The 27,102-nt window shown below is 39.3% G+C and overlaps 1 protein-coding gene across 2 annotated transcripts in view; it reads left to right on the plus strand.

The window, feature by feature from the left end:
- The first annotated feature begins 237 nt into the window (after positions 1–237).
- The window catches only part of MYOM2 (myomesin 2), a 96,613-nt gene continuing 69,748 nt past the window's right edge, over positions 238–27,102 (plus strand). Inside the window, exons 1-6 of one of the 2 annotated variants that reach the window (XM_060788523.2) lie at positions 238–340; positions 12,663–12,796; positions 15,701–15,835; positions 20,467–20,608; positions 20,794–20,951; positions 23,537–23,629. In XM_060788523.2, coding sequence (XP_060644506.2) covers positions 12,690–12,796; positions 15,701–15,835; positions 20,467–20,608; positions 20,794–20,951; positions 23,537–23,629 — 635 coding nt within the window. In that variant the 5' untranslated portion in view covers positions 238–340; positions 12,663–12,689. Of the gene's footprint in view, positions 341–12,662; positions 12,797–15,700; positions 15,836–20,466; positions 20,609–20,793; positions 20,952–23,536; positions 23,630–27,102 lie in introns of those variants that run through there. The other variant, XM_067468299.1, reaches the window with a different exon arrangement.

Here is a 27,102-nt window from a genome sequence, read left to right on the forward strand (position 1 = left end):
CACAAGGACAAGAGCAATAACAGCAGAAAATACTTAATGTGTGCCAATTGTTAGTGTAGAAGGTTCATCCTGCCCCATCAAATGGTTTCTAAAAGATGACAACCTGGAAATGTTCATTTACTTAAATGTGACTTAAATGCTTATTAGACACATATCTGGTTTGTGAGAGCAACTCAATTGATTCTATATATAGCGTCATAGCTGCCCATAAATGGGAGGCAAGGGGCAGTAGCTTTCCTTTAGAGTTAGGCATTATTTTTGTTTTCCTCAGCCCAGAGCTTGGTACCAGCTGGGTAAAGCTGTTCCTCCCCTCTGCTTTGCCACACTGACAACTTATTAGGTAAGTAGGAGCTTGTCTAAAAATAAATTATATACATTACTTAGGTTAGAAGAAACTACTGGTTTTGGAAAATTTATGTTTTTTGCTTTTTCCTCTCCTGTGTGCAATTACTGATTTGCATGTCTTAAGGGGGAGAAGGGGGTTGGAATAAGTAAATGGTCATTGTAAACTATTCTTTTAATATTCAGTTTGCACCCATTAATGCCATAATTCAGTGGTCCCACTGAAGTCAATAGAATTGGAGCAGTTGAAGAACTGGAACCTAATGGTCCTTCCATCTCTATCAAAGTTACTGGATTGCTGAATAGTATGTGCTTATGAACATCACAAAGAGGACACAAGTTATAAGTTTTCCCTGTAATACATCTATGCCGGATGAAGAACCAAAAATGGATAATTAATAAATGTAAATGCATTGACATAAAGGAAAGACTATATGCCTATTTGAGACACACACACATACACACACACAGGCATATATTCTTTCCTTTATATCAATACATTCACATTGATTAATTATTCATTATTGGTTCTTCATTCAACATAGATGTATTAGAGGTAAAACTTGTAACTTGTGTTTGACTAGCAATCGTGTTCAGTTTAATAAACAAAACCCACCAAAATGCAGGTTGATTATCCCTTATCCAAAATGTCGAGGATTTATATGTTCCCTGTTTTGGATTTTTCTTGAGGTGGGATTTGGAATACTTGTATATGCATAATGAGATATTTTTAAGTCTGGACCTAAATCTAAACATTACATTTATTTATGTTTTGTTTATATTTTATGCACATAGCTTGAATGTAATTTTCTACATATTTTTAAAAATAATCTTTAACATAAATAACATTTGTATATATTGAACTATTGGGAAGTAAAGTTGACAGTCGCTCAGCATTTTGGAGTATTTTTGAATTTGTTATTCCAGATAAGGCTCAACTTGTATTTAGATTTCTTAAAAAAGATTTTCATCCTGTTACTTATCAGAAGTCCGACCTTCTAACAAGCAAATTTCTCATTATTGATATTGCCCGATTCTTATTGCCTGGCATATTTCTATAACATTTAAGTATTTCCTATATTTTTGGTGAGAGACAGAGAGTGATGACTTTTGAAAAGCTGTTTGTGCACTTGAAATGATGTCTGCTACGAAGTGAGTGTGTGATCAGATGAATAAGAGCCAAGGATAATGTCCTCATAAGGGAGAGTAGAAACTGAGATGGCTAGACCTGGCTCCTTTTCATGTTCTCACTTGCTTTACACGATTTGTCTGTCAACAAAATGCATAGGAAGTATTCAAAGTAGGGGTGCACTCACACAAAGAACTAGAATGCCCATTGAAAATAGCGGGCTCTATCCACAGGGTCATAAGAAATAGTGAGATTTATGTAAGACAACTGAGGGGACTCTGGCTCATTGACATCAATGGGCTGACTACTGTAAGGTTCAAAGAAAACAGGGATTAACCATGTTTTCCAATAGATGTTGGAGAATTGACTAGAGTTCCTGCCCAGCTGACTTGTCTGAACGTATCTCCCTCTACGTCCCGCCTCGGAGTTTAAGGGGAGGCCTTGCTCTCGATCCCACCTTCTTTGCAAATGCGTTTGGCGAGGATGAGAGACATGGCCTTCTCGGTGGTGGCCCCCCACCTGTGGAACACACTCCCCAGCAAAATTAGGTCAGCTCCATCCCTCCTTTCCTTTAGGAAGAAGCTCAAAACATGGTTTTGGGAGCGGGCATTTGGGTAACAGACTTGACAGCAGTCACAATGTTTTAGAATGGACTATGGACAGGCTTTGGACTGGGTCATTGGTCGCTGAATTGGACACGAATATGGCAATATGGTTGATAATAATGTTTTAAATGGATTTTAACCTAGTGTGTTATTTACTCTGTTATGTCATGTCGTATTATGTTTTTGTATGTGTTGGCATTGAATTGTTGCACCCTGAATCCCCTCTTGGGAATTGAGAAGGACAGGGTACAAATGTTTGAAATAAATAATCAATAAAGTAAGGTACGAATAGAGCAGGGGTTACCCATTTTTTTAAATATACATTCTTCCCTTTCATTTCACTCCATGCCCTCCAAATACATTTGAGGTCTTTACACTTAATTGGATGTATCTGGAAAAGCTATTTTCCTCCCTCAAGGGGAAATGAGTGGAAGTAGTAGTGTAATGATTTGAGTGTAGGTCAGATTCAGGGTTCAAATCCCTGCTCAGACATCAAAACCACCAAGCAATTTTGAGCAAATCACAAACTCTCATTCTCACAGGGAGGCAAAAGCAAAATCCCTCTGTCCAAATCTTGCCAAGAAACTCCCATGTTAGCATGGAGTCACCCTTAATCAGAAATAACGTGAAGGTGCACAATGGCAACAACAAAATTTCCAGATGAATCTGTATTAAGAAGGAATGAATTTGTGAAGTCAAGTAGCCTCTATGTTCCTAGTGAAGCATGATAACGCAATGGAATAAAATAATCACCACTGATAGCATTAGCTGAAAATCAGTTCCACTTTGTTAAAGATTCTGTGGGTAGGTAGGAATGAACTAGATGAAGCAGTATTTCTCTTGACAGAACAGACTGTACTCTGCAACGATACCTCAATTCAAAGATGTCATTGGAGGACACACTGACCTCAGTGGTACTGAGAGATTATGACTGATTATGGCTGCTTTGCCAACGATGACTCTTCTTGAACCTAGTGATGCTCTGCGCACTCCCCCTTTGGATTATTGGAGTGCTATCTATTGAACAGTGCTATTCAAAGTGATGGTCCATGGACTGATGCCAGACCACAAGCCATCAGATGCTTATCCAGATAATATTTCCAGAAAAAAAACAACAGTTGTAACCAATGGGCAGAAATGAGGTGCTGGTCCCTGATGTACTGGTACTCAATGACAGTTCCATACAACAGACAGTTTAGGAAGCATGGATCAAGAATACCACCTTAGACGCTGCAGCAGGGCCACGTGTCGACAAGGGCAATCTAATATGAGGATATAACTCCAATTTTGAAATCTGCAGTGCTTGCCAATGAGCTACAAAGTCAAATTCAAGACGTTAGTGTCTAAATTGTTTACTTAAAATCTTGAAAAGGGGACTTTCTGGGAAAGTTCCACTTGGGAGGCCCGGTCCAGAGAGCAGCCATCTATTCACCCCAGTACAGATCTGGTTGTTTCTTATGCTGTTGTCCATTAAAATGTATTAAATGTACAAAATAGGTAAGTGCTTCATTCATTTAGTTGCTACCCCTTTCTGGTGTTTTTCCTTCTTTTTTATATAGTTATATAGCTGTGGCTTTAGCATTTTAATGGCGCCATGTGTTATATTATGTTTCGTGTAGTTTATTGGCCACCCTGGGCTTTTGATGAAGGAGGGTGAGATACACATAACAGTAAATAAATAAGCTTCCTCTCACTGTTTGCTCACCACCATTGCAAATAATTGTAGGTCCTATTTGGATATTTTATATGCTAGTCTTAAAATGAGATTTCCATTGATTTTCATAGCAAGGAGAATGGTTCCCAGTACAATACTCATGTAGGCTCCTCCGCCCAAGTTCTAAATGTTGATACAGTCTATCTCTCTTTTGTAACAACTAACCAATCAAGTAATTAATTTCATTAATGGGCCAACCTCTGTCTGTTATTAAAGGTTTTAGAACCAATATGGAAGAACAGGTCATGTTCAAAAACAGAAGGTTCCTTTAAATTCCAATTCTGTGTTCTGAATATGGCTGAGCACTAATCAAGCTTAGCACTGATGATGACAGCCCTGGGAAGATGAGAATGAAATCCTGGTTCCTTCCATATAGTAGGATGATTTCAAATTCCATCTGACTCAATGCAGATATCCTGGACATGACAACAGAGGTCCCTTCTACACTACCATATAAACCACATTATCAAATCAGATAATCCAGATTATCTGAATTGGGTTATATGAGTTACACTGCTATATAATCCAGTTCAAAACAGATAATCTGGATTTTATATGGCAGCGTGGGGACCAGAGTCTTGTGGTGGCTTTCCCTAAGACTTGTTAAACATCCTGAGGAAAATTAGTGTCATTGATCTATAGGGAATTTAAGACAAACCTATCATGGGATTTTCTTGGCCGTTGCCATTGCCTTCCTCCCCCTGAGATTCTGAGAATATGACTTGTTTCAGGTCACTCAATGGGTTTCCATGGCAGAGTGGAAATTTGATCCCTGATTGCCCAGATTATAAATTGTACTCAAACCGCTTTAGCCCTCCAAGGAAAAGCTAAGACACATCTCCTTGTTTTGCTTCACTTCTGAAAAACAAAAATGGATGGTCTTGGTTTTCATGTGCAATAAGGCCTCCCATTTCTGTGGGCGATATGTTCTCAACTGGTCCAGAGTTGCCTGAAACTCCAGATATGAATGAATGCCTTTAAATTAACTTCCAGTTTTGTAGGGTAGCATTGGAGGATCTAACACTCTTAGAAGTATCCTCTAGGAATTTTCTATGTCCTCCAATCAAATTCTATGATAACTTTTAAGGGATAACTTTTCTATGATAACTTTTAAGTTCTGATAAAATCCCATAGAATTACTTAGATGACCTAGGAAATTTTTAGAGAGATCATTTCCTCCCAAGCGTGGGTAAGTGAAACTGCAGATACGTGTTCCATGTTTACAGTGATCTTACTGCTTTAAAGAAGGAAAAGGTGGACATATTCACTGGTCAAACATTAACTGGTTTATTAATTCTGTTACAATCTGTTGATGATCTCAGCTCTGCTCAGAATGCTATTATGTAAGTAAAAGGCAGTATATGATGTCTGACCCCAAGAAAATTTATTTATTTACTTAGAATATTTATATCCCAAAATGTTTCCTAGAAAGGCTTACCATTTGCTATTTTGACAGTTCCCTGCCCTCAGTCTTGCAATATAAATATGCAAAAGACACAATACACAAGGAAAAGGACATGGAATTAAGGTGGGGATTAAGGATATGCTGCCGACCCTTGTTTTATCACAAATCTTTAATCACAAATCGAAGAGCATCAGTGGCATGAGAAATGTGCACATGAGGGCTAGGATAGGCATAGAGGGTCCTCTGCTTAAATGTAAATGAATTTAATATGAATTTAATATTACTTTACATAGTCTTGACAGACACACTTGGCTTGACAGCAGTCAGGGTTCCAATAGGGGTGGTATTTGCCAGGAAACCCACACGCCGGTCCTTGAGATCTATTCTCAGGGTAGAATTCTCTACACTACATATTGTGTTGTGTAAGGTTTTATCGATTACTTTATTAAAATCAAAACTGAACCCCACTCAACTATGCTTAAGTACAGATTTATCTACATTGTAGGTAAAGTAGAATTTTCAAGATAATTTAAGCCAGTATAGTTTAGAGGTTTGAGTGTTGGGCAAAGGACCTCATCACATTGAAGTCACAATTGTGGGCGCTAGCAGAAGGATTTGCCATGGATCATGGCAAATCTGGCAGGGTGTGAGGGGCACCTGTCACCCTGTGCCCCACATCGCTTGCATTGTCCCTATTCAGCACGGGAAGTCTCCTGTGTTACTGGCACTGCCTCTTACGACAGTTCTACCTCACTTCAGGCACAGAGCCCCACAGGAAGTAGATCTATGTTGTGTAATGAGATCTAGTGGGCTCTGTGCCTGAAGTGAGGTTGAACTGTCCTAGGATGGACAGTTTTGCCCATGTAATGAAGTCACTTGACTCTGCAGACCAGGGTTCAAATGCCTGCGTGGTGATGGACAACCACCTGGAGACCTTGGGGAAGTCACTCTTTCTCAGCCTCAGAGACAGATAACAGCAATACCCACTACGAATAAATCTTTCTGATAAAATCCTGTGATAATTTTCCCTTAGGGCTTTCATAATCATAATCTGGAAATGACTTGAAGATCCACAACAACAAAAATAAGGCAAATAATGGAGAGGGGAAACACAGAAATAGAGATTTCATCCTTTTACTAAGCTCAGCATGAAAACTATCAAAGGAACATACTTCCAAGCAGCTTAATGAACAGGCAGTATGAAAACTATAGTGTGGAATTGTGTCCCTAGGACTTGAGAGTACACACCTCAAATAGGCAGAATCTGGGAGATGGAGTGACAAAATACTTTCTACTGTTGCACAACTATTACTAGAAGATGTCTTTAAACAGTCAATTGCATGCATTGCAGTCAAACTATTACTAGAAGATTGACTGCAATGCATGCAATTGACTGTTTAAAGATTTCCAAAATATTTAATATATTCATAGCCTTACCTCCTACTGACTAGATGCCGGAGACACTTCTTTGAAACAAGATATATCTAATAATATCCTTTATAATTAAACATTTAAAGCAATATGCCAGGCTTGCTTGCAAGTGGAGATTCTTGTCCGCGAGCAACAAAATGGTAACTATCTCGTTTTGTCAGGTGCAATAAAATGGTAACTAACTCATGCTCATACTATTCTGAAAATTGATAAATGGGAAATACCTGAGGATCTAGATGGATTTGATTGGGCATTTAAGATTCCTAGCATCAGGGGTGTAACAAATTCCATGCAATATGTTTCCAGTTAGTTTGCAGCCTACAGCAGAATTGTAGAAAGCAATTAGGTCTTCTCTCTTTCTCTAGGGAACTAGTCGGAATGACCTTGCAACAGATTCTATCTGTCCAATGAATGCAGCTGGCAACTTCTCCCTCATAAAGAGACGTGGAACCTATCAGATTCCCTCTCTGCACTCCTGGCTACAGTTCTTAGTGGGAACAAGACTCAAAAGCAATGTCCCTGTGGAAAATACCTGGTCCTAATGAAATAACTTCAACTTTTGGCCCAGGTTTTTTGGAGATTTTAAGAATGGCTTGAGCCATAGATGTAAAGTGACCACCTTTAGTGGGGAAAGTGGTGCATGCACAACTGCTTATTGTAATAGAGTCTAGCTTCTAAAGCAGGGGGCGTCAAACCTTTTAAACCAGGGGTCCTCAAACCTTTTAAACCGGGGGCCAGTTCACTGTCCCTCAGACCATTGGAGGGCCGGACTATAGTTTTTTTTGGTTTTTTTTAGAAAAAATCAATAAAAAAATTCCTATGCATATTGCACATATCTTATTTTGCTGTGTGGAGGGGCCCTTAGAGGGGGTTCTTTCTAGCCCTCTTTAGGCAGTAATTCCAGGAGCAGAGAATGAGAAATCTTCCTTTTTCTAGTCTCCTCCTCCGCGGGCTGGATAAGTGCCCTTGGCGGGCCGGAAGTGGCCCACGGGCCATAGTTTGAGGACCCCTGTTTTAAACAGAGGACCAGGTCACAGTACCTCTTACTGTTGGAGGGCCGGATTATAATTTGAAAAAAGCATGAATGAATTCCTATGCACACTGCACATATCTTCTTTGTAGTGCAAAAAACACTTAAAGCAATAGAATAAATAAAATGAAGAACAATTTTAACAAATATAAACTTATTAACATTTCAATGGGAAATGTGGGCTTGCTTTTGGCTGATGAGATAGGATTGTTGTGTGCTTTCAAGTTGTTTCAGACTTAGGTTAACCCTGAGTGAGGGCCGCATAAATGACCTTGGAGGGCTGTATCCGACCCTCAGGCCATAGTTTGAGGGACCCCTGTTCTAAAGAGACTTGAACCTTGTAGTAACAACTTCTTATGGGAGTGAGATTTCCCTCTTTCCCTCATCGATGAGAGAAAGGAAGGAAATAGTTGCTGGCTCTCTTCACAGTTCAAGATGCATAGTTATGCACCTTGATCAAGTTATGTTAATATTTCTCCAAGAAATCCCATTTCTACCTCTCCTCATCCATGGTAGCAAAGATACGTTACACGAAATAATAAACATGGTGATACGCTTTCAGGACTGCCCCAAAAGGTGCCACAAATAATAATAACAATAAACATTATTTATACCCTGCCACCATCTCCTCGAAGGAACTTGGGGCAACTCACAAAAGCACTCCAGAGTGTAGCACATAAAATAAACAATACATAAACATAAAAACAATAACATCAAATTACCATCGCAAACACACTGAACACACATAACATCACATAGCAAAATTTATAAAATGCAGTAATGCTTGCAGATAAAACTGGCTGTCTTCAATTAATGAACTAAAGTGGTGGAGTGAACAATTAGTCCCCACATGCATCCATTGCAGATTACTCAAGGTCAGAGGCCCGTTTAAAAAGTAATATTTTTAGGCTAGATCTGAAGGTTTGGAGAGCAGGGGCTAATCAAATCTCTCTAGGAAGGGCATTCCAGAGATGAGGAGCCACCAGCGAGAAGGCCCCCTCTCTCATCCCCACCAACCGTAACAAGCAACTTCTCACACATTCTACTGAGGGGGCTTGAACTGTAGGTGATATCACATGGTTACATTTTTTTTAAAAGAAGAATTCTCCAACAAGAGAACTCCTAATTCTTTCTTGGCCACTCACATATAGATGATAACTGCTTATAATCTATAGTGGATTATCCAAATATTTGTGTAATGCTAATTCATTGAGAAGTGTGACACCTAAGCCTGTAGCCCCGCTCACCCTGCAAGCTCGTTTTATACTCTCATCAACCCCCTCCCCCCAAATTTATTTCTGGCTATGGGCCTAATGACATCAACAGAAAGGTTGTTCACAAGAACTTTCTTATCTCAGTCATAAGTGTCTTTGCATCATGGTGATGTGGAGGAAGAGAAGGTGACAGTGCTTAAATAAACCAAACAAGAACTTTTCAGGGATTTTTAATAGTACAAGACACTTCCCAAAGGCAGAGCCCCCAGTGTTGCAGTGGGTTAAACCCTTGTGCCAGCAGGACTGAAGACCGAAAGGTCACAGGTTTGAATCCGGGAGAGCGTGGATGAGCTACCCCTGGCAGCTCCAGCTTCCATGTGGGGACATAAAAACATCTGGGCATTCCCTGGGCAATGTCCTTGCAGATGGCCAATTCTCTCACACCAGAAGCAACTTGCAGTTTCTCAAGTTGCTCCTGACACAAAAAAAGGGCTCATAATCTGAGAATGATCTATAGTTACAAGGTAACAATCCCACTTTCATCCTATTTTTAGGTGCCTATTTTTAAAAAGTTTTTCAGTTGATTGGCACAGTATTGATCTAATCCTAAGTCGCAGATAGGGATTATTATTATTATTATTATTATTATTATTATTATTATTAGGACTCAATACGGCTTACAAAGGCCGAGGCCCTCAATAAAACAACAACAATACATTATATAACTCATAAGCAAATCAAAAACATTAAAGCAGTAACAATAAACAATAAAACAATACACCATGACACATTTAAAAACTAGGGCCGGGACAAATGTAATGGGTACAGTTAAAAGTGCTGGACATAACAGACTTTAAAAATAGAACAAAAGAAAGTACTGGTTTCTTGAGAACTTTGTGTGTCTTTCTATTTTCTGAACACCTTGAACTTTGTGGAAGTTATAGCTTCTGTTCTGTATGATAAGGAGGTATGAAGATGTTTATTTGACAACAGTGTTTGCCCTGGGAATGACTGGTTATCTTGAGGCACCCAAAGAGGTGTAGAAATAGATGTGTGAGTAATGGACAATTTCTGTGAATGATAAATGCAGAGGAGAATATTTTATACCTCTGAGCGCTAAATGATAAGGCAACCAAGAAAAGATAGGTGAGGATATTCCATTCTTCTTAAAATGAAGAGACATAAAAAAACAAAGCAAAAATAAGTCCTGTAAAATTTGGAATGAATAAATATCATTAGGCAAAATTCATAAATATTCCAAAATGTTCATCTGAATAAAAGGTCTTACTTTGTTTAAGAATTACATTTATTTTTGTTCATAAATGTGTATAACAAATTTCATAGAACTTGTCATAGCTAGAAGTAGATTTAAAAAGTCACATACAAATTGCAGTATACTTTTTATTATTTATAAGGATCAATACATGTGAAGCATATCCTACCTGGAAAATACTTGGTTGTGGGAAAAAAGAATGAAACTTGAGGAGACTGAACAGAATAATGATACTGTGATAAACTACTATATAATCTACTCTAAAATAGAGCAGAATAGAAAACTTTAATATAATGTCTATTTTGGTCTTAATAGATAGTATTACCTACCTAGTTTGGTGACTGGTTTTATAGAACAGAACAGATAGATCCCACTGTTAACTAAGTCATCAAACAATGTTATCTATTAAGCTATTAAACACAATCTAACAATTTCTTCATGTACCCCTCCAAAATGTCAAATTTTTATATTAGTTTTAAAACACACATTTATGAAACAATTTTGATCACACTCAGTATGGCGACATAGGCTAATATTGTGGATTGATTGGTTAACAAAAATGTTTTTTTTAAGGGGAGATCATCATTTTTGAGCCACTTTGCATGGAATATTGCTAGAAACCTTTTTTTTTTATTACAGAATACAGATGATATCTTTCAAATTTAATATGAAAAGCTATCAACTTCCACCCAGGGAATGCAAGTACAATTTCATGTTAATGATAACCTAATGACAGCATAACTAAAAACCCTTGGGTAAAATAAACCTGTGACTCAAAACTGGCTGTGATAGAAAAAAGAGTAGTCTCAGAATATTCTTCAGAAGGGAAAATATTTGAATTAACAGTGGTTCACAGTGGATACATAGATGAATCCTTACATATTCATAAATGGACTTATGTTTGTAATTATGAGATCCAGCCAGTCCCGTAATATCCATATCTCGTATAGGTGACTGTTGCATTACTATGTAAGAGAGTCAGCAGAATAACTGATGCACAATTGGATTGATGCACAATGGGACCAATGCACATCACTTCTGTCATGCATTGCTTTATTGTGCATTGGTTCCATCAGAAGCCTTTACTTTTTTACTAATTCAAAGTGCAGGTTATCACCTATAAAGTCTTATATGCTTCGGTTCCAATGTATCTTCGAGACCGCATCTCCTTCTATGATTTGGCGCGGGCTCTGAGATCTGCTGGGAAGGGCCTTCTCTCGGTCCCACCGTCTCAAGTATGGTTGGTGGGGACGCGAGATAGGTGGCTCTCTGGCTCTGGAATGCCCTCCCTAGAGAGATTAGGTTAGCCCCCACTCTCCAAAACTTTCAATCTAGCCTTAAAGCATGGCTTTTAAAACAGGCCTTTGACCCCGAGTAATGGGTGCATGTGAGGACTGATTATTCACATCAGCACTTTAGTTCATTAATTGATGACAGCCAGTTTATCTACAGGTACTGCTATGTTTTAGACATTTTAACAATGTTATTATTATGTGATGTTATGTGTGTTATGTGCGTTTGTTTTATGTTGTTATTGTTTTTATGCTTATGTATTGTTTATTTTATATGCAGCACTCTGAAGTGCTTCTGTGAGCCGCCCCGAGTCCCTTCGAGGAGATGGTGGTGGGGTATAAATAAAGGTGATAATGATGATGATGATGATGATTATTATTATTACTCAGTAGAAAAACAAACCACCAGCAAAACTAGATGCAGTTCATCATATTCAACAACCCTGTTAACATGGCTGTCTAGTATCTTGTTTCCACATCCTGAAATTTAAGATAACACTTCTGGTATTATGTGAAGAAGATTGTAGGACATGAAGGTTCATGGTAGAATACTTTCATGAATCTGAAAGATGCATCAAGCTCATCATCATCATCATCATCATCATCATCATCATTTTATTTCTTACCCGCCTCTAATCACGGCTCGAGATGGGTTACAACTATCTGCTACATTACCCCTATTTTCTATTGGTTGTGTTTTAGGTGTGTCTTTAAAGTTCAGTAGCCCTGATCCATGTCAATTAGTTGCAATAGTGTTATACAGAAATATAGAATTAATAACTAAATTTCATTTCTGTTTCCTTTAGTAAAACTAGAGTCTTTCCCATGTATGATAATTAAGGCAAATGTCAAAACACTGTGGTTGTTAAGTTGTTAAGCAGTTGTGACTACAACACCAGGGTGCAATCATAAATCACTTAGAGCAAAATTTATATCAGTTGAGTGAAATACGATGAAATTTTGAAGACTTTAAACAAAGCACACTGTAGTACATATCAATGAATGCAGTGGGATTTCTTTCCGGATAAAACATACATGGTGTGGCAAGTATATTTCCTAATTGATGTTCCTGAGTAAACTAGATAACCCCCACTACTTTGTCTGATAAAGCAATTGAGAAAAATGCCTCCACTGGTGGTACCAACCTTTTGATGGGAAGATTTTAAAGGACAAGAATGGAGTGGAATGAAATTCTTGATTAAAACCTTTTCACTATTGTATTTACAGGAACAGTGAACAGTAGTGGATTCCAAGATGTCATCTAAAAGGGTGCCGTTTTATCAAAAAAGGCACAAGCATTTTGACCAGTCTTATCGCAACATTCAGACACGATATATGCTTCAGGAATATTCAGCAAGGAGGTAAGTCCATATGAAAATGTCACAGCCACCACAGCTTTTGACCAGTGATGCAAAATGATCCCTTCTAGCTCACTAGGTTGTGGAAAACACCTGTTTTCTCCCTCTGCTTGCATGATACTGTAGAGACTAACCTGTTGGACATTTGACAAGTTGCAGTCCATGACCAATAACTAAGATTTTTCTTGAACCATTAAGAAGCTTTCCATATGCAATGGTTCAGTCCTGCAGTGAACTTAGTCCACAACCCAACAATATGTAGGATTGATCTGAATGACTCTTGTGTCCATGTTTGACTCCATAATATGGGGCAGGGATTCATTCTCTGCACCATAAATAACCTTATTTCTCTACCAGTTTTCTTTTCCTAGAAAACTTCATTACAATCTACACAATTGAATTCTTAAACTTTTAAATTTCCCATAGAATTTATTTCTTTGTTGTCTAGCAAAGAGTGAAAATGTAGGCATTCCAAATACAGCTTTTTCCCAAATGTGAATGTAAATTTGGGAATAACCTCAGGTTTTCATGAGGTGTCAGTGAGAGTCAGCTTTTAATAATCTGGAGCAGCAAAACAGTTTTTTTTAAGATAGTGAAACTCAGATTTTGTGGACTAGAAAATGTGAATTTATTTATTCAGAAAAAGCCTGTTAAAATAAAATATATATCTCTGAGTTTGGCCTGAAACCTAGGTTTTCACATTAAACTCTAATGAACAACAATAACTACTACTACTACTACTACTACTACTACTACTACTACTATTTGTTACCTTTCCCCATTCTTCTGTTCATCTTTGCATCAGCAATGGGGGTTTAGCTCTGTTAATTTATTTCTCAGGTGTGCACTTTCCACTGCCAGTGGGAATACATACAAAAAGCATCATCTGTAGCATGAGACTAGATGTCAGGGAAAAGGCATGCAGGATGGATTAAATCCTAGACTGGAAAAGATTAATCACTAAGCAGCTCTTTCCAGCTTGGTTCCTATGTCTTGAGCCATGTTTCAACAGGCCACAAGTGCACTGTCCTCTATAGCATGAGCTTAATCACTTGAGCTTGGAAAAGTTCCCAGACTCTCCCAGCAACATGGCCACTGGCTATGTTGGATGAGAAATCTAAGGAGTCGTTGCACAAAAATGTGATATGCTCAACCTCTGGGAACACCCTCGTTGTCTCTAATAGAGTTTGCAAAGTTCCCAAAAGCTTGACTTTAACAAATAGTTAAGCAGCCCCAGGGAAGACAGGTGGGGGGCTCCCTAAGTTTTTATGAGCTGGGAAGAGTTTATCCTGTACTGTGTAGGACCCTGCCCACTATGTGCAACTGTGTAAATTACAGCTTCATTTAGAACAAGATGAAAGAGATGAAGGGTTTCATTTAAAGGTTAATTTCAGCTTTGCTGCTTGTAAGGTTTGAATATTTTTTTTCTCTTCCTTCACTCGTCCCCCAACTTTTTGAGACAATTTCATTGTCCTTCAGTTGGAAGCTATGGCACCAAAAGTTTTCATCCCAGCAATGACCTTTCCACCTTCAATCTGGTTTCATATTTTTCTTCTGCCTTACTTTCTCTGTGTTAAGTGAAATATTATTCTCACACTGGATACATGAGACATTTACCTCCCTTTCCTCATGCAAATAATTCAAGAAGGATCATAGAGTTGCTGTCCAACTGAAATGCCCTTTTCTGACCTTTGGGTGCCAGACCCACTCTTTATATAGATGGAGAGAAGTTCATTAGGTTCTCTGTTCAATTTTAGGTTTTAATTTAATGCACTTCCAGGTGTATATTAGTGCACGGTGACTAGATTAGATTTATATTGAATATTTCAACCACTTTTTATCTAGTCAGAAGAGTTGGTTGCATTATAGCCATTTAGAAAACCATCACTTCATTTTTTTAGAGATAAAGAAAAAATGCAACCAGTGGACTTAATCAAATTTCAAAAAATGTGGGATCTGACTTCCAGGGGAAATGGAGACAAAAGCAAAAGAGTGGAACCATCTCTGAGTATTCCTTGCCTAGTAATGTAAAAGGTAAAGTTTTCCTCTGACATTAAATCTAGTTGTGTCCGACTGAGGTGGTGGTGGTGCTCATCTCCATTTCTAAGCTGAAGAGTTGACTTTGTCAATAGACACCTCCAAGGTCATGTGGCCAGCATGACTGCATGGAGTGCCATTACCTTTCTGCAGAAGCGGTACCTATTGATCTATTCACATTGCATATTTTCAAACTGCTAGGCTGGCAGAAGCTGGAGCTAACAGTGGGACCTCACCCTGTTCCCTGGATTTGAGCCTGCAACCTTTTGGTCAGCAAGTTCAGCAGCTCAGTGGTTTAACCCGCTCTGCGCCACCAGGGGCCCTTTGCCTAGTAAAGCCGTATGAAATTAATTGAGTTCCATAAGTCAACAGGCAACAGACATGTGTGTCTCCCCTCTTGACTTGTGGCAACATTAATTTCCTAGGGCTTTCCTAGGTAAAGGTAGTTTTGTCAGTTTTTTCATTCTAAAATATGGCCATCAGCATCTGATAATGATTTGCAGCCTTCCATCCAAGAAGTACTCAGGAATGACCACTTAGCTTCCAAGATTAGAAGGGATCCATTACCTTTTGGGTGTTTAGGTAGGAAATACTGCCAGTAAAAGCCTTAATATCCATCTCTTAGGAAGAAGGAAAATAATACAAAATGCAGGGAAATATTAGTAAACAATGATATCACGAGGAAGGGGGAAAGGCCAACTGCGGAGCTTTATATTAATTCCCAGGACCTGATGCTTATAGATTTCCCTTCAGAATCTATGTCCACCAGCCTTTGTTTTGTACAAATGACCCAACAAGTAGATTTCATTTGTTCATAGAGTTGTGTAACTTTTTCACTGCATTGTGGTTATTTCTGCTTTACATTTGAAGGGCTGCCTCTAGACAGGCTGCTTCCTATGATACATCTTCATCGTCCAACTTGGGAAAAACAACATGTGTGCTTTGTGCCAGGAGACAGCATGGTTTATCTCATGAAGAGTCTGCATCACAGGAAGTCCTGGCAAGGTAAAGCTTTCTCCAGTTGTATTACATATATTTTGATGCCTTTAAGGGTGTGGGAATGGGACTGAAGAAGCAGTGGAGTGGTGGTGTGGTGTGGGAGACGTCTGGGCAGGATGAACTCCAAGGCACAACAACTCCTTTCTAGGCCATCACTGCCTACTGCCTAGCTCTCTCTGTGTACAAGGTACAGAGACAGTATTAGCAAGGAGTGATTGTAGAAGGATGGTCTGCAGTGGTGTTCAACCTGTGGTTCTCCAGGTGTTTGGGACTCCAGATCTCAGAAGCCCAGGCTAAATTGTCCAATGGTCAGGAATTCAGGCAGATGCAGTCATACACACCTAGAAGACTAGAGGTTGGACACCACTGATCTAGGACCTCTTCATATGGCTGTTTTGGGCTGTGTCATTGTGCTGCTAAAGGGAAGGCATGCAAGGTGGCTCATGGCACCCTGCACACTCTCCCCCTTCACCTCATCGCACAGTGGGGCCTCCCCCCTCCATCCATCAGATGGCAGAAAGGGTGGTAACATGCAGCGTGTGTTGCCCGCTGCCCTTTCTGCAATCACACGGCAAAAAGGGGAGGAAAGTGTGGGAAGCTCAATTGGAGCTAACCAAACAACACTTTCCTCCCCGTAGTGATGGAAGAAATGTGTGTGTGTGTGTGTGGGGGGGGGGGGGGGTCCTGTCATGAGTTGTGTGATAGTGCACGGCAGGCCCTGACCAAGCCACACATAAAAGAGGAAAAAGGGGGCAAAAATGCCCTGTGTCAATACTTCCTTAGAGTAAAAGTGGGCAATTTTGTACTGGTCCAGGGGTTAATTTTTGGACAGCATGTTCTATAATTTACCATCATTTCATAAAACTAATCACATTTGGAAGCAAACTAGAAAGGCAGTTTTAAAAAAAACAAACAGATTTTTTTAAAAGGGGTTTTTTTGGGGGGGGGGGGGGGGTGGGATTCCTAGAAATTTCATTGACAATAACAAAATCCTTGTGAATCATTTAAAGTGTTACCTGCTTAACTTAAATGTGGCTTCCAGTCAAATATGGATGATACATTTGGAAAAGGGCTGGTGAATGTGATATATTACTTGGTGGCCATGTTTAGCCTATCTGATGGGTGCTGCTCATCCCTCAGCTAGAAGGTGGGGAGGAATCTCCTGGAGGGAAGTGGGCCTTGACAGGTAACCATAATACCTAACTCTGATGTCAATCCTGTAAAGAAGTTTTTGTAGCTTCAGTGTCACAGCAAATCCTGTTGGAGTCATGAACTGGTGCCATTGGCTGAGGTGCTCATAAATCCAAGAGAGAGTGATATGCAAAATAGTGTAGAGCAGTGATTCCCAACCTATGGTCCGTGGACCACCAGTGGTCCACAAGAATTAAAATATTGCAATGAAAGTTACTGGTCTTGTGAAACCCTCTTATAGTGCCAAGGGTTATTAAATATGGTTTCCTGTGGGTGAGGAGATGGCATCTACTGGATGGCATATGTTCTGCATCAGAAACTAGAGCTGATGTAGTCTATCCAATGCAACTTTCTGAATCAGCACCCCAAATAACCAAAAAGTTGACCAAAAACTGATTCATAACCCCTTTGTACTGATGTTGAAGAGTGATCCTAGGGACTAAGTGGTCCCTGGTCAAAGTGGTTCCTGGTGAAGTGGTCCCTGGTCAAAAAAAAAAAAAGATTGGGAACAACTGGTGTAGAGAATGGAGAAGATACCCTTGAGAGTATAGAAGGTTTCCCTGGGTTTAGGAAAAGAGAAAGAGGGCCCAAAAAAGCAGGAGACCAATTAAATAATGGGCAATACGAAGGAAAGTTTGGAGAAGAAAGACCTCAGTCCAAATGTCTGAGTTAGAAGAGTCAGAATCAGAAATCTACATGGAACGGCATTAACTGGGTCTATACTTTGTAGATCCAGCCTAAGGAAACAAGATAGATATTTCGTCTAAGCTATAGACATTTGAAGGTGGATGTTTAAGATCTTGGGAAAATTGCTTTTTTGGATGAGAACTCCCAGAATCCTTCAGCCAAGAATGCACATGATGACTTTAAAAAGTGTTTTCTGCCTCCAAACTGTGAGGGCTCCAGAATTTCACTTGAAATACCAAGCTGGATCTTTGATTGCATGCTGTTTTTAATGTTTATGTGGAGTGTTTTCTTATCTCTATATTACCATAGAGTTGTATTGTGTCAGGCAAGTCAAGGAATGTGCTATGGGACATTTATTTATTTATTGGATTTTCTATCCCTTCTTTCTTCTGGGATGGGATCCAAGGCAGCTAAGGTGGGCTAAAGGACTCCCCCATGTCTTCAAATATGAAAGTAAATGAGTTCCTATTTTAAGATCTCACATTATCTTCCCTCTTGAATCCCCGAATGCTCAGGATAAGACGTTTTACTGGCAGAATTGTCAACATGGCAAGACATTTCATAGTGTGCTGAGTTTTTCATTAATTTGTTATGCCTTACATACCAAAGCATTGAATGTCTCATAAATCTCACAGCTGAATATGCCAATGCTGAAGATAGACTTTAAAAGTGGGTTAAATACCAGCCTGTGCTGAATGTGTTTGTCTGTTTGCAAGCAAATGTAGTACGTTCTTGCTTAATTCTGAAATGATACGTTGGAGTCATTTACTTATAATAGAGTTATCTTCTTCACATCCTATTTTTCATTGGGGGTGGGTGGGTGGGGGGCTCCAGTGACATCTCGGTTTCAACTGAGAGATGTAATCCTGTAATAAAAATGCTGACAGCTCTGTTCCTGTTTTGTGTGAGTGGCTGCATGCCCACTGACGTACTGTACGACAAATACACCAGAGACATGGACACAGTGTGTTATGAAAGGCAGAGTTATGGAGATGTCATCATCTCTTCCCTTTGGACAAGTTCAGGTACCTCAAATTACCTGTTGGCAGCACTGTCTTTGCACTGCAGATGAACACTGATCTTTGTTTTAATAATTCATCCAAATTTGAAGATGTAGTCAGTTGTAAGGAGATAAATCCATAATACCAAAAGCTCTCATCTGGATTGCTGTCATGCTGCTTCTGTAACACTTATACATTTTTGTCACATAGGCAGAGATGCTCAGCTTAAACCTTTTATCAGGCAAATTCAATAGAAATTGAATAGAAGTGTCCATGTGACCTGGGCCTTATGTTTCACATTAACATACTAGTTATCTATGTTTCAGACAGCTGTACCACAACAATATATCAGTATCAATTCATGCAAAAGTTAATATCGGATCAGTGGTATGGAACCATAAAGTAATACTAACAATACAAAATGGAAAACTACTTGAATCCTGTGTCCTTCCTCTTCAGTAAACCACATCATTCTTTTAAAAACTTTTAAAATTCAGGCCCATTCTTCAGGATGATGGATGCCACTCTCTTTAGTATAATTCAGAAAAAAACATGGATATGCTCCATTATTTATTAAATATATGAATAAGTCTTGGCATTTGACAATTCTGAAATGATATTCTCAATTCCCTGCCATCTGTACAGGTTTGTTACTTATTCATCCCACTGACCAGACCTCTTTGGAAGCTGGATACTGGTCTAGTCATTTCTCCTTTTAACGAAAATAGAAGTATTTTCTCCTCCATCCTATAAAGAATGTTAGTGTCACAGAAAACCTTGTTTGCATCATGTTGTGATGGATACATTCTGGAATTTCTATCCATACACTTGCATTTGACAATCATCCTAAATGAGTTACAATTAAAGGTTTGGTTAAATTCTGACCAGACAAGGTCGCATTGGCCTTAGTGTAGCCCTGGGCTGCTCCAGGCGCTTGGAGGTCTGGTCCTGTGCCATTTGCAACCATTTCTGGGCTTTTGTGTGTGGCACTGGCCCTTTCCACCCCAAACCTGGAAGTGACAAGGAGGATTTGGGGGGCGGGGGGAAACTACTGAGTCTTAAAGTTTGCAGGCTGAATGCAGCCTGCAGAGGGCTTCCCTGCTACCCACAGAAGGCAGGCAGGCAGAAGGGCCCATCAATAAGGGGAAGACCTCACGCAGGTGAAGAGGGGCGGATGACGTGGTGAGTTGCAATCAACCATGATTAAGCACAAAGGGAGGGCGGGCAAGTGGCCTACAGAGGCTTTTTCAGAAAAAAATATTAGCCCTTTACAACTTGCAAATGTGCTGGCCCCTGAACAACAAGGAAAAGAAATCCCTTGATGGCATCCAGGGGTGCATTTTACTTTTTTTACAGTGAAGTTTCCATCTCTTGACCCCAAATATGAGATGGCTCATCTGTGACCACACCATGCCAGCATTCTCCAATTAGGAACCATTTGAATATACTTGGAATAAATGTGTTAGCATTTTAAACCAGCCTGCTCAGCATCTCTTGAGAGAAATCTGGATGAACATCTACTTCGCTAAGCCACTTATAGAGAAGGAATGTAGGAGATGAGGCACGTGTGCTTCTGTTCCTCAAAATCCTGGCTGCATTATACTGTGTGTGTATGTGTGAGAGTTCAGAATGCAGAACCTCCACTTCCGTAAAGCTGCTAATGCAACTTCATAGCATTGTTTGGCTTGCCATAGCATTTTAGTCCTAACACCACAGCTTTGATGTTGGCTCAACTCTCCCTGGTTTTTACTTTTGTAGGAGCCAGGAGCAAAAGTCCCAGCATTGGAGTGAACAGAGGAGAATTCGGTATGTCAAAAGTTTGTCCTCTTTGGAAGAGGAGCTGCGCACAGCCAGGCTTCTTGCTAGAGAACAATTGGATAAAGTCACCATACAGAGGATGGTACTGTGAGAGCGTTTTCTTCATTCAGTCTTTCCTTAGCTTGTGGGTTTGCTAAACAGGCTCTCAAGAACTTCTTATTGTTTGTCTTTGTTATTCCTATCAAGACAGATGTGCTCCTTCATATTTCTGCTTATTTCAATTATTTATTCCCTCTCTCCCATTGGTATTTCTGCTTGCATTTCCAGGTACAGGAAAAAATGGCACTGGAAAGGTATGCTGTTGAAGAGAGCATTGCCCGAGCCCCAGAAATTCTGGTACGGCTCCGATCCCACACTGTTTGGGAAAGGATGGCTGTCAAGCTCTTCTTCACAGTCCAGGGATTTCCCACTCCTGTTGTACAATGGTAAGGCTTTGACCCACTCAAGGGATCTCAAAATGGTGTTAAGCCGCTTTCATTTGGTTGCTTTAGCCCAGCTATTCAGTGTCACATGTATAATGGCTATGTTAAAACCCATTTATAATCCTCAAAGACATGCTGGATTGGTCTTGTTGACATTGCTGCTGAAGGGAGAAAAGTTTTAGGCTTTGTACTGCAGTGCAGACATACACTGCATATTTCAGAACTCAGAATCTGTTGCCTGCTGATGTAATTGCTCAAGAGAGAGCAAAGGAAAGATGTGCTACAGGCTGCTCTTAGCAGTCTCTCTTTGAATGTCTTACATTACCCTGCAAAACAATGGTAGAACCTGCATTGATTTTTAATAGAGTGGTGTAAAGTTCAAAGATTCCCATTCCTGACTGAAAATATGAGTCAAATACTACAAAGTCAGCTAGGACTGGCTTGTTCAGCCCGTGTTGGTTTCCTGAAAACATAAACGCATGTAAAGGGTATTACTGATTACCTCCCATGTGTCATAGGAACATGGAGAGGTGTTGTATAGCAAGTCAAACTATTGTTCTGCCTAGCCTAGTATCAAAGTTTGGAAATGTTACTTGTTTGTTCTACAACATCCAGAATATAACTGCTAGCCGTGAGATTTACGGAGTTATAGTAAATACATATATACAGTAGAGTCTTGCTTATCTAACATAAACGGGCCAGCAGAACATTGGATAAGCAGAAATGTTGGATAATAAGGAGGGATTAAGGAAAAGCCTTTTAAATGTCAAATTATGTTATGATTTTACAAATTAAGCACCAAAACATCATGTTTTACAAAAAATCGACAGAAAAAGCAGTTTAATACACAGTAACGTTATGTAGTAATTACTGTATTTACAAATTTAGTACCAAAACATTGCAATGTATTGAAACAGCTGTGGATCCAGGCAGGAGGTAGACTGCGTTGGATAATACAGAATGTTAGATGAGTGAAGGTTGGATAAGCAAGACTCTACTGCATATCATTTTCAAGTATTTTTTATATTACTTGACATTGCCCCTCCCTAACTAGCAGCAGCTAGCCTTTCCCACTACACAAATACCATGCTATGATCCTCCTTTAATTGCCATGGTTCCACCAACTTGAATCCTGAGATCTGCAATTGAAAGAAAATTATTAGGTTTTTCAGCCAGAGCTCTACTACTGCTCCAAACTACAAAGCTTGGGATTGCAAAGGATGTTTCATGGCAGATAAAATGAAATCTATATAGCACGATGAGCTTGTACTGTGAATGGGCCCTGGGTTTCAGAGTGGAATTCTTCCTTTGCTCAGAGTCACTGAATAAACATATACTTTGTTATTGAGCCACACACAGCCTTCCTGTCAACCTTCAGAATCCTGATGACCAATTTCAGTCAATGTTTTGATAATAGGAAAAAAACCAATGATTCAGTGAAGTCAATGGAAAAAACACATGACTGGTGACATCATTTACTAATACTTATGGATAATTCATTGAGGGTTTGAATGACCCATTGGGGATAGAAAAGTATCTTGCTCGGTGTCTGTCACTCCACAGATCGTCATCTAGGATCTATGACCTAGATCCTAGGTATGTTCCCACAAACCGCCCCATCATTTTCGCCCATGTCCAGCATTATTTTTTAATTTTTTAATTTTAATTTCATTTGGCTTACTCATAGATTTTAAAGTGTGTTGTCCTATTGATAATGCTTAGGTTATTGTTCTATGTTTTGTTGTTCTTAAATTGCTTGTATTGTTATTATTATTGCTTGTATTGTTGTATTTTGGGCTCAGCCTCATGTAAGCTGCACCAAGTCCCCTGGGGAGATGGTAGTGGGGTATAAATAAAGTGTTATTATTATGACCAAGTAGTTGTCTCAGGAGCTGGATGCCATGAATGATCCTCACCTTTTGTTGTAAGCTTCAGAATGGCTTCCATTCTCTAAAATGTCCAAAAAACCCAGTCAGCAGAAGAAGAAAGTGCTAGAGGATCCAGATTCTCATGGGACAATTACTATGATCATATGCCAAAAAAAGATAGCTTGTGTAAACCTTCAGTTGTAGTTTAGTGATTCAAGGCCACCTCCATCTGCTAAGAATCTCTCTTTGGCAAAATCTTAAAAAGACACAAGCCCTCAGTGTTCAATCACTGTAATTACACTGAATTGCCTTGACTTAGATTAGTTTAAGTAAATGGGATGTACCCCATGGTTGGTTATGTTTAATTACATTTTAGCAAAGATCAGCCACATGATGCTGTTGTGAATTTCAACTGGGAACTTGGTCATTGAGAAACTGGGGTCACCAACAATTTGCTTTATTGACAATTGGTTCCCCTCCCAAAGCTATTTGTTATGTTGGGCAATATATATATGTAGAATCACAGAGAGACATGTAAAGAAGACTTCTGGATATTAATTCTGCATTGTTCCTATATCATTGGTGTTTTTTTTTTTCATATTCAGATTTTCACAACTTGTGTTGTTTTGTGTTGTTGCTCCTTTTGTGTCCAAACTACATACCCCCCCCCCCCGCCAAAACCTGGTTACTATTTCAAATTGTTTTCCATTAATTTGCCAGGTACAAAAATGAAGAACTGATTACTCCTGCCAGTGAGCCTGGAAAGTACAGGATTGAAAGCAAATATGGAGTACATGTGCTGGAAATAAACAGGTAATGTGGGAGAGACACTACTGGTGTTTCCTCAGAAATAATTACCATTGAATTCAGTGGGTGTTACTTTCTGGTTAGTGGATGGGAGAGTGCAGACTTTGAGGTCAGTATGTGAATATACTTCTATACATTTGGTGTACTGTCTAGCAACCAGCATATCAAGGTTCAGATGCCCTTCTTCATAACTCAATGTTTACGGTATATAGAGGTTTATGTGAACCAACCTGACTGGTTATATTTGATAAAAAAGCCCTATCGCACTGTTTTGCATGCATGAAAATGAAGTTTGTGTGCGCATTGACACTGATTGAGTTAGTGTTCCACCTTTGGTAGCAGAGTTCCATGTATATATACAGATTACAATTGGCTCTTCACATTACTTTTGCAGATTTGATTATTCATGGATTTGATTAAAATGTTCTCTCTAGGGATCTCTAGGTCCTCCAGGGTGACTATGATCACCTTTTGCCAGAAGCTGACCATAGAGTTTTGCTGAAGAATGCAGAGAACACCTCTCCGGGAATCTCTAGGTACAATTCATTGAAACTTCACCATAGAGTGATGTTGGAAAAACTAGATATTCTTGGAGCGGTGTTCTCTTTGGTTATGTTTTATTATTTGAAGTTTTAAATTTTTTTCCTGTGCCTCTAACCAACAAGTGTTGGTAGTAGCCCCTAGTGCAGTAGTTCTCAACCTGTGGGTCCCCAGATGTTTTAGTCTACAACTATCAGAAATCCCAGCCAGTTTACCAGCTGTTAGGATTTCTGGGAGTTGAAGGCCAAAATATCTGGGGACCCATAGGTTGAGAACCATTGCCCTAGTGCAACTGAGGTAGTAGTTTTGATGTGTGCCATTTTCCAGAATCCCCCATCCAGTATGAACTCTAGTCCTGTTGGTTCAACATTCTGAGAGATATACTAACAGATGATTTTTTTTCAAGCTATTGGAGAAAGAGGAAGAAATGTTAACTCTTTCCCATTTGAAATAGTTACATTAGATACCATTCTGACCAGGCCTATCGTAGGTAAAATCCCCAACCCCCCCTCTCCCACTGTGCAAGAACTCCAATCTAGTTCTTGCACAGTGGGAGAGGGGGGGGGGGGGTTGGGGATTTTATTTTCTCTAGTTTATTTATTTCTTCTCTCCTCATTGGGAGAGAAGAAATAAATCTCTCTATGTCATAGTCCCAATGGAATTTACACCTATGTCTGATGTACATTTAAAAACATTACTGGGAATGTGTCAGGATATTTATTTAGCATAATATATAGTTAGGCCCTATACCAAAAACAATCTGAGGAGGAGTGGGATACAAGGCTTCTGTTTTCTTGATCAAAAATACCATCTAAACCCGCTATTTTCCCTTAAAAAGACTTGTGGGTATATGACTGTATTTCATTTCAGGCCCCTGAGTTGTTTTTGCAACAATCCCAAGAGAATGACACTCTGATTGTAAATTTCTATAATCTTTTTTTTTGTTGCTTTGCTTATGTTGGTATTGGAGATTAGATGTATTCCATTAAAAGTAGTTATCTTCCAGATCAGATAGATATGGTTGCTAAATTACATTTTCTAAATGATAAGATTCCTATCTCACTAATGAACCTCCAGCTTTTGTGCAAGATCTATTTGCCTATTAGACTAAACTTCTCCCATTTGAGTTTTAAAACCCATGCATTTTGGAGGCCTAGAGATGTGCCTTGATGTGGAGTAATAAGCATTGATGTGAAGGCCATTCCATTGCAGTTATAAATACTGAAAAAGATTCACATATCTTTAGCATTAATTTGGGGGGGGGGTTACAGAACAGTTAGGATTCTCTGCCTATTTCAGTATTCTTCTCAGCTGTTCATGCCAATATGCTGAGTTTCAAGTCATCTGATATGTGGCTACTTAAAGCAGCTTAGGAATTTCTTGGCTGTCATCTTAGCAGTTCTTGAAAGCTTATGCAGAGAACTTTTCCTTCTGATGCAAGTGTGACATTTATTCCTATGAATATACTAGGTGCTCCCTGGCTCCAGTGGAAAGATTCTTGAGGAGCCAAAGATGTGGCATCACCCCACCATTTTAAAGTTGCAATGGGATACTCTTTCATCTCTCCATTTGCCTGTCTCTGAGGACTCTTCATTCTCCTCAAACATCTAGTTTTCCCTTTGGGAAAACTCTATCTACACTATTAAAAATTCAACCAAATGTTATAGCTATTTCAGGCTTTATTAGTATTGATTTTTTAATACCTAAAGAAGACAAAATAACATATCTTCCATATTTTATATACTTTCTAAGTTGCCCAGTAAAATCCTAGTCTATTAAACTGTATATAATTCTTCTCCAATACCCAATATTTTATCTGGCTCCATCCTAAAGTAGGTTGGAAAGCTTAACCTCAATATTTGATAAAATCAGTAGCTCTCTAATCCCTTTTACATATTACGTTACTAGGCGTCTTCTGCCATGCATTGCTGTGGCCCAATCTGTGTATATGGGTTTTGTGTATGTATGTGTGTATATATTTGTGGACTTAATATCAGGGGAAAACCTTTACCTTTACCTATGTGCATATATGTCTGTTTGCATATATATATATATATATATATATATATATATATATATATATATATATATAAAAACACACACACACACACACACACACACACACACACACACTAGCTTTACCCGCCACGCGTTGCTGTGGCCAGCCTTCTCTCCCTCTTTCTCTGCTTCTTTCACTCCTTCCTTCATTATGTTTTTTTCTTTCCTTTCTTCCTTCTCTACCTGTTTACTTCCTTCCTTAGCTGTTTGCTTTCATCCTTCCTTCTTATTTCTTTCCTTCCCTGTGTCTTTCTCTCCTACTTTCTCTTTTTCCTTTGCTGCGTCTTTCCTCCCATCCCTTTTTTATTTCCTTCTCTCCTCCTTCCTTCTGTACCTCTTTCCTTCCTCCTCCCTTTGTCTTTTCCTTCCTCTTTGTCTCCTTTCTTCCCTCTCTTTCTCATTCCTTCCTTCCTTCGCTCTGTAGTTCCATACTTCCTTTTCTTTCGTTTTTTCTTTCTTTCTTTCTTTCTTTCTTTCTTTCTTTCTTTCCTTCGCTCCCTTTCTCTTCTTCATTTGCTTTCTTTCCTCCCTTGCATTTTCTTCTGTCCTTTCTTCCTTCCTTTCCTTCGTTCCTACACCTTTCCTTCCGCTCCTTTCTTCTTCCTTTCTCCCTTCTTTCCCATGCTCCTACTCTCTCTTTCTTCTTTCTTTCCTACCTTTCTTCCCTCATATACTTTCTCAACTTCTCCTTCCTTCCTTTTTTCATACACTTTCCCTTCCCCTTCCCTCCTTTTGTTTATTTCTTACCTTTCTTCTTTGATATACCTTCCTTCCTTCCTTCACCTTCCCTTCCCCTTCCCACTTTTCTTCCTTCCTTCCTTCCTTCCTTCCTTCCTTCCTTCCTATTTACACCCCTTCCCCTCATTTCTGTCCTTCCTTCC

This window comes from Anolis sagrei, chromosome 1 (genome assembly GCF_037176765.1).
Source record: "Anolis sagrei isolate rAnoSag1 chromosome 1, rAnoSag1.mat, whole genome shotgun sequence".
Lineage (NCBI taxonomy): Eukaryota > Metazoa > Chordata > Lepidosauria > Squamata > Dactyloidae > Anolis > Anolis sagrei.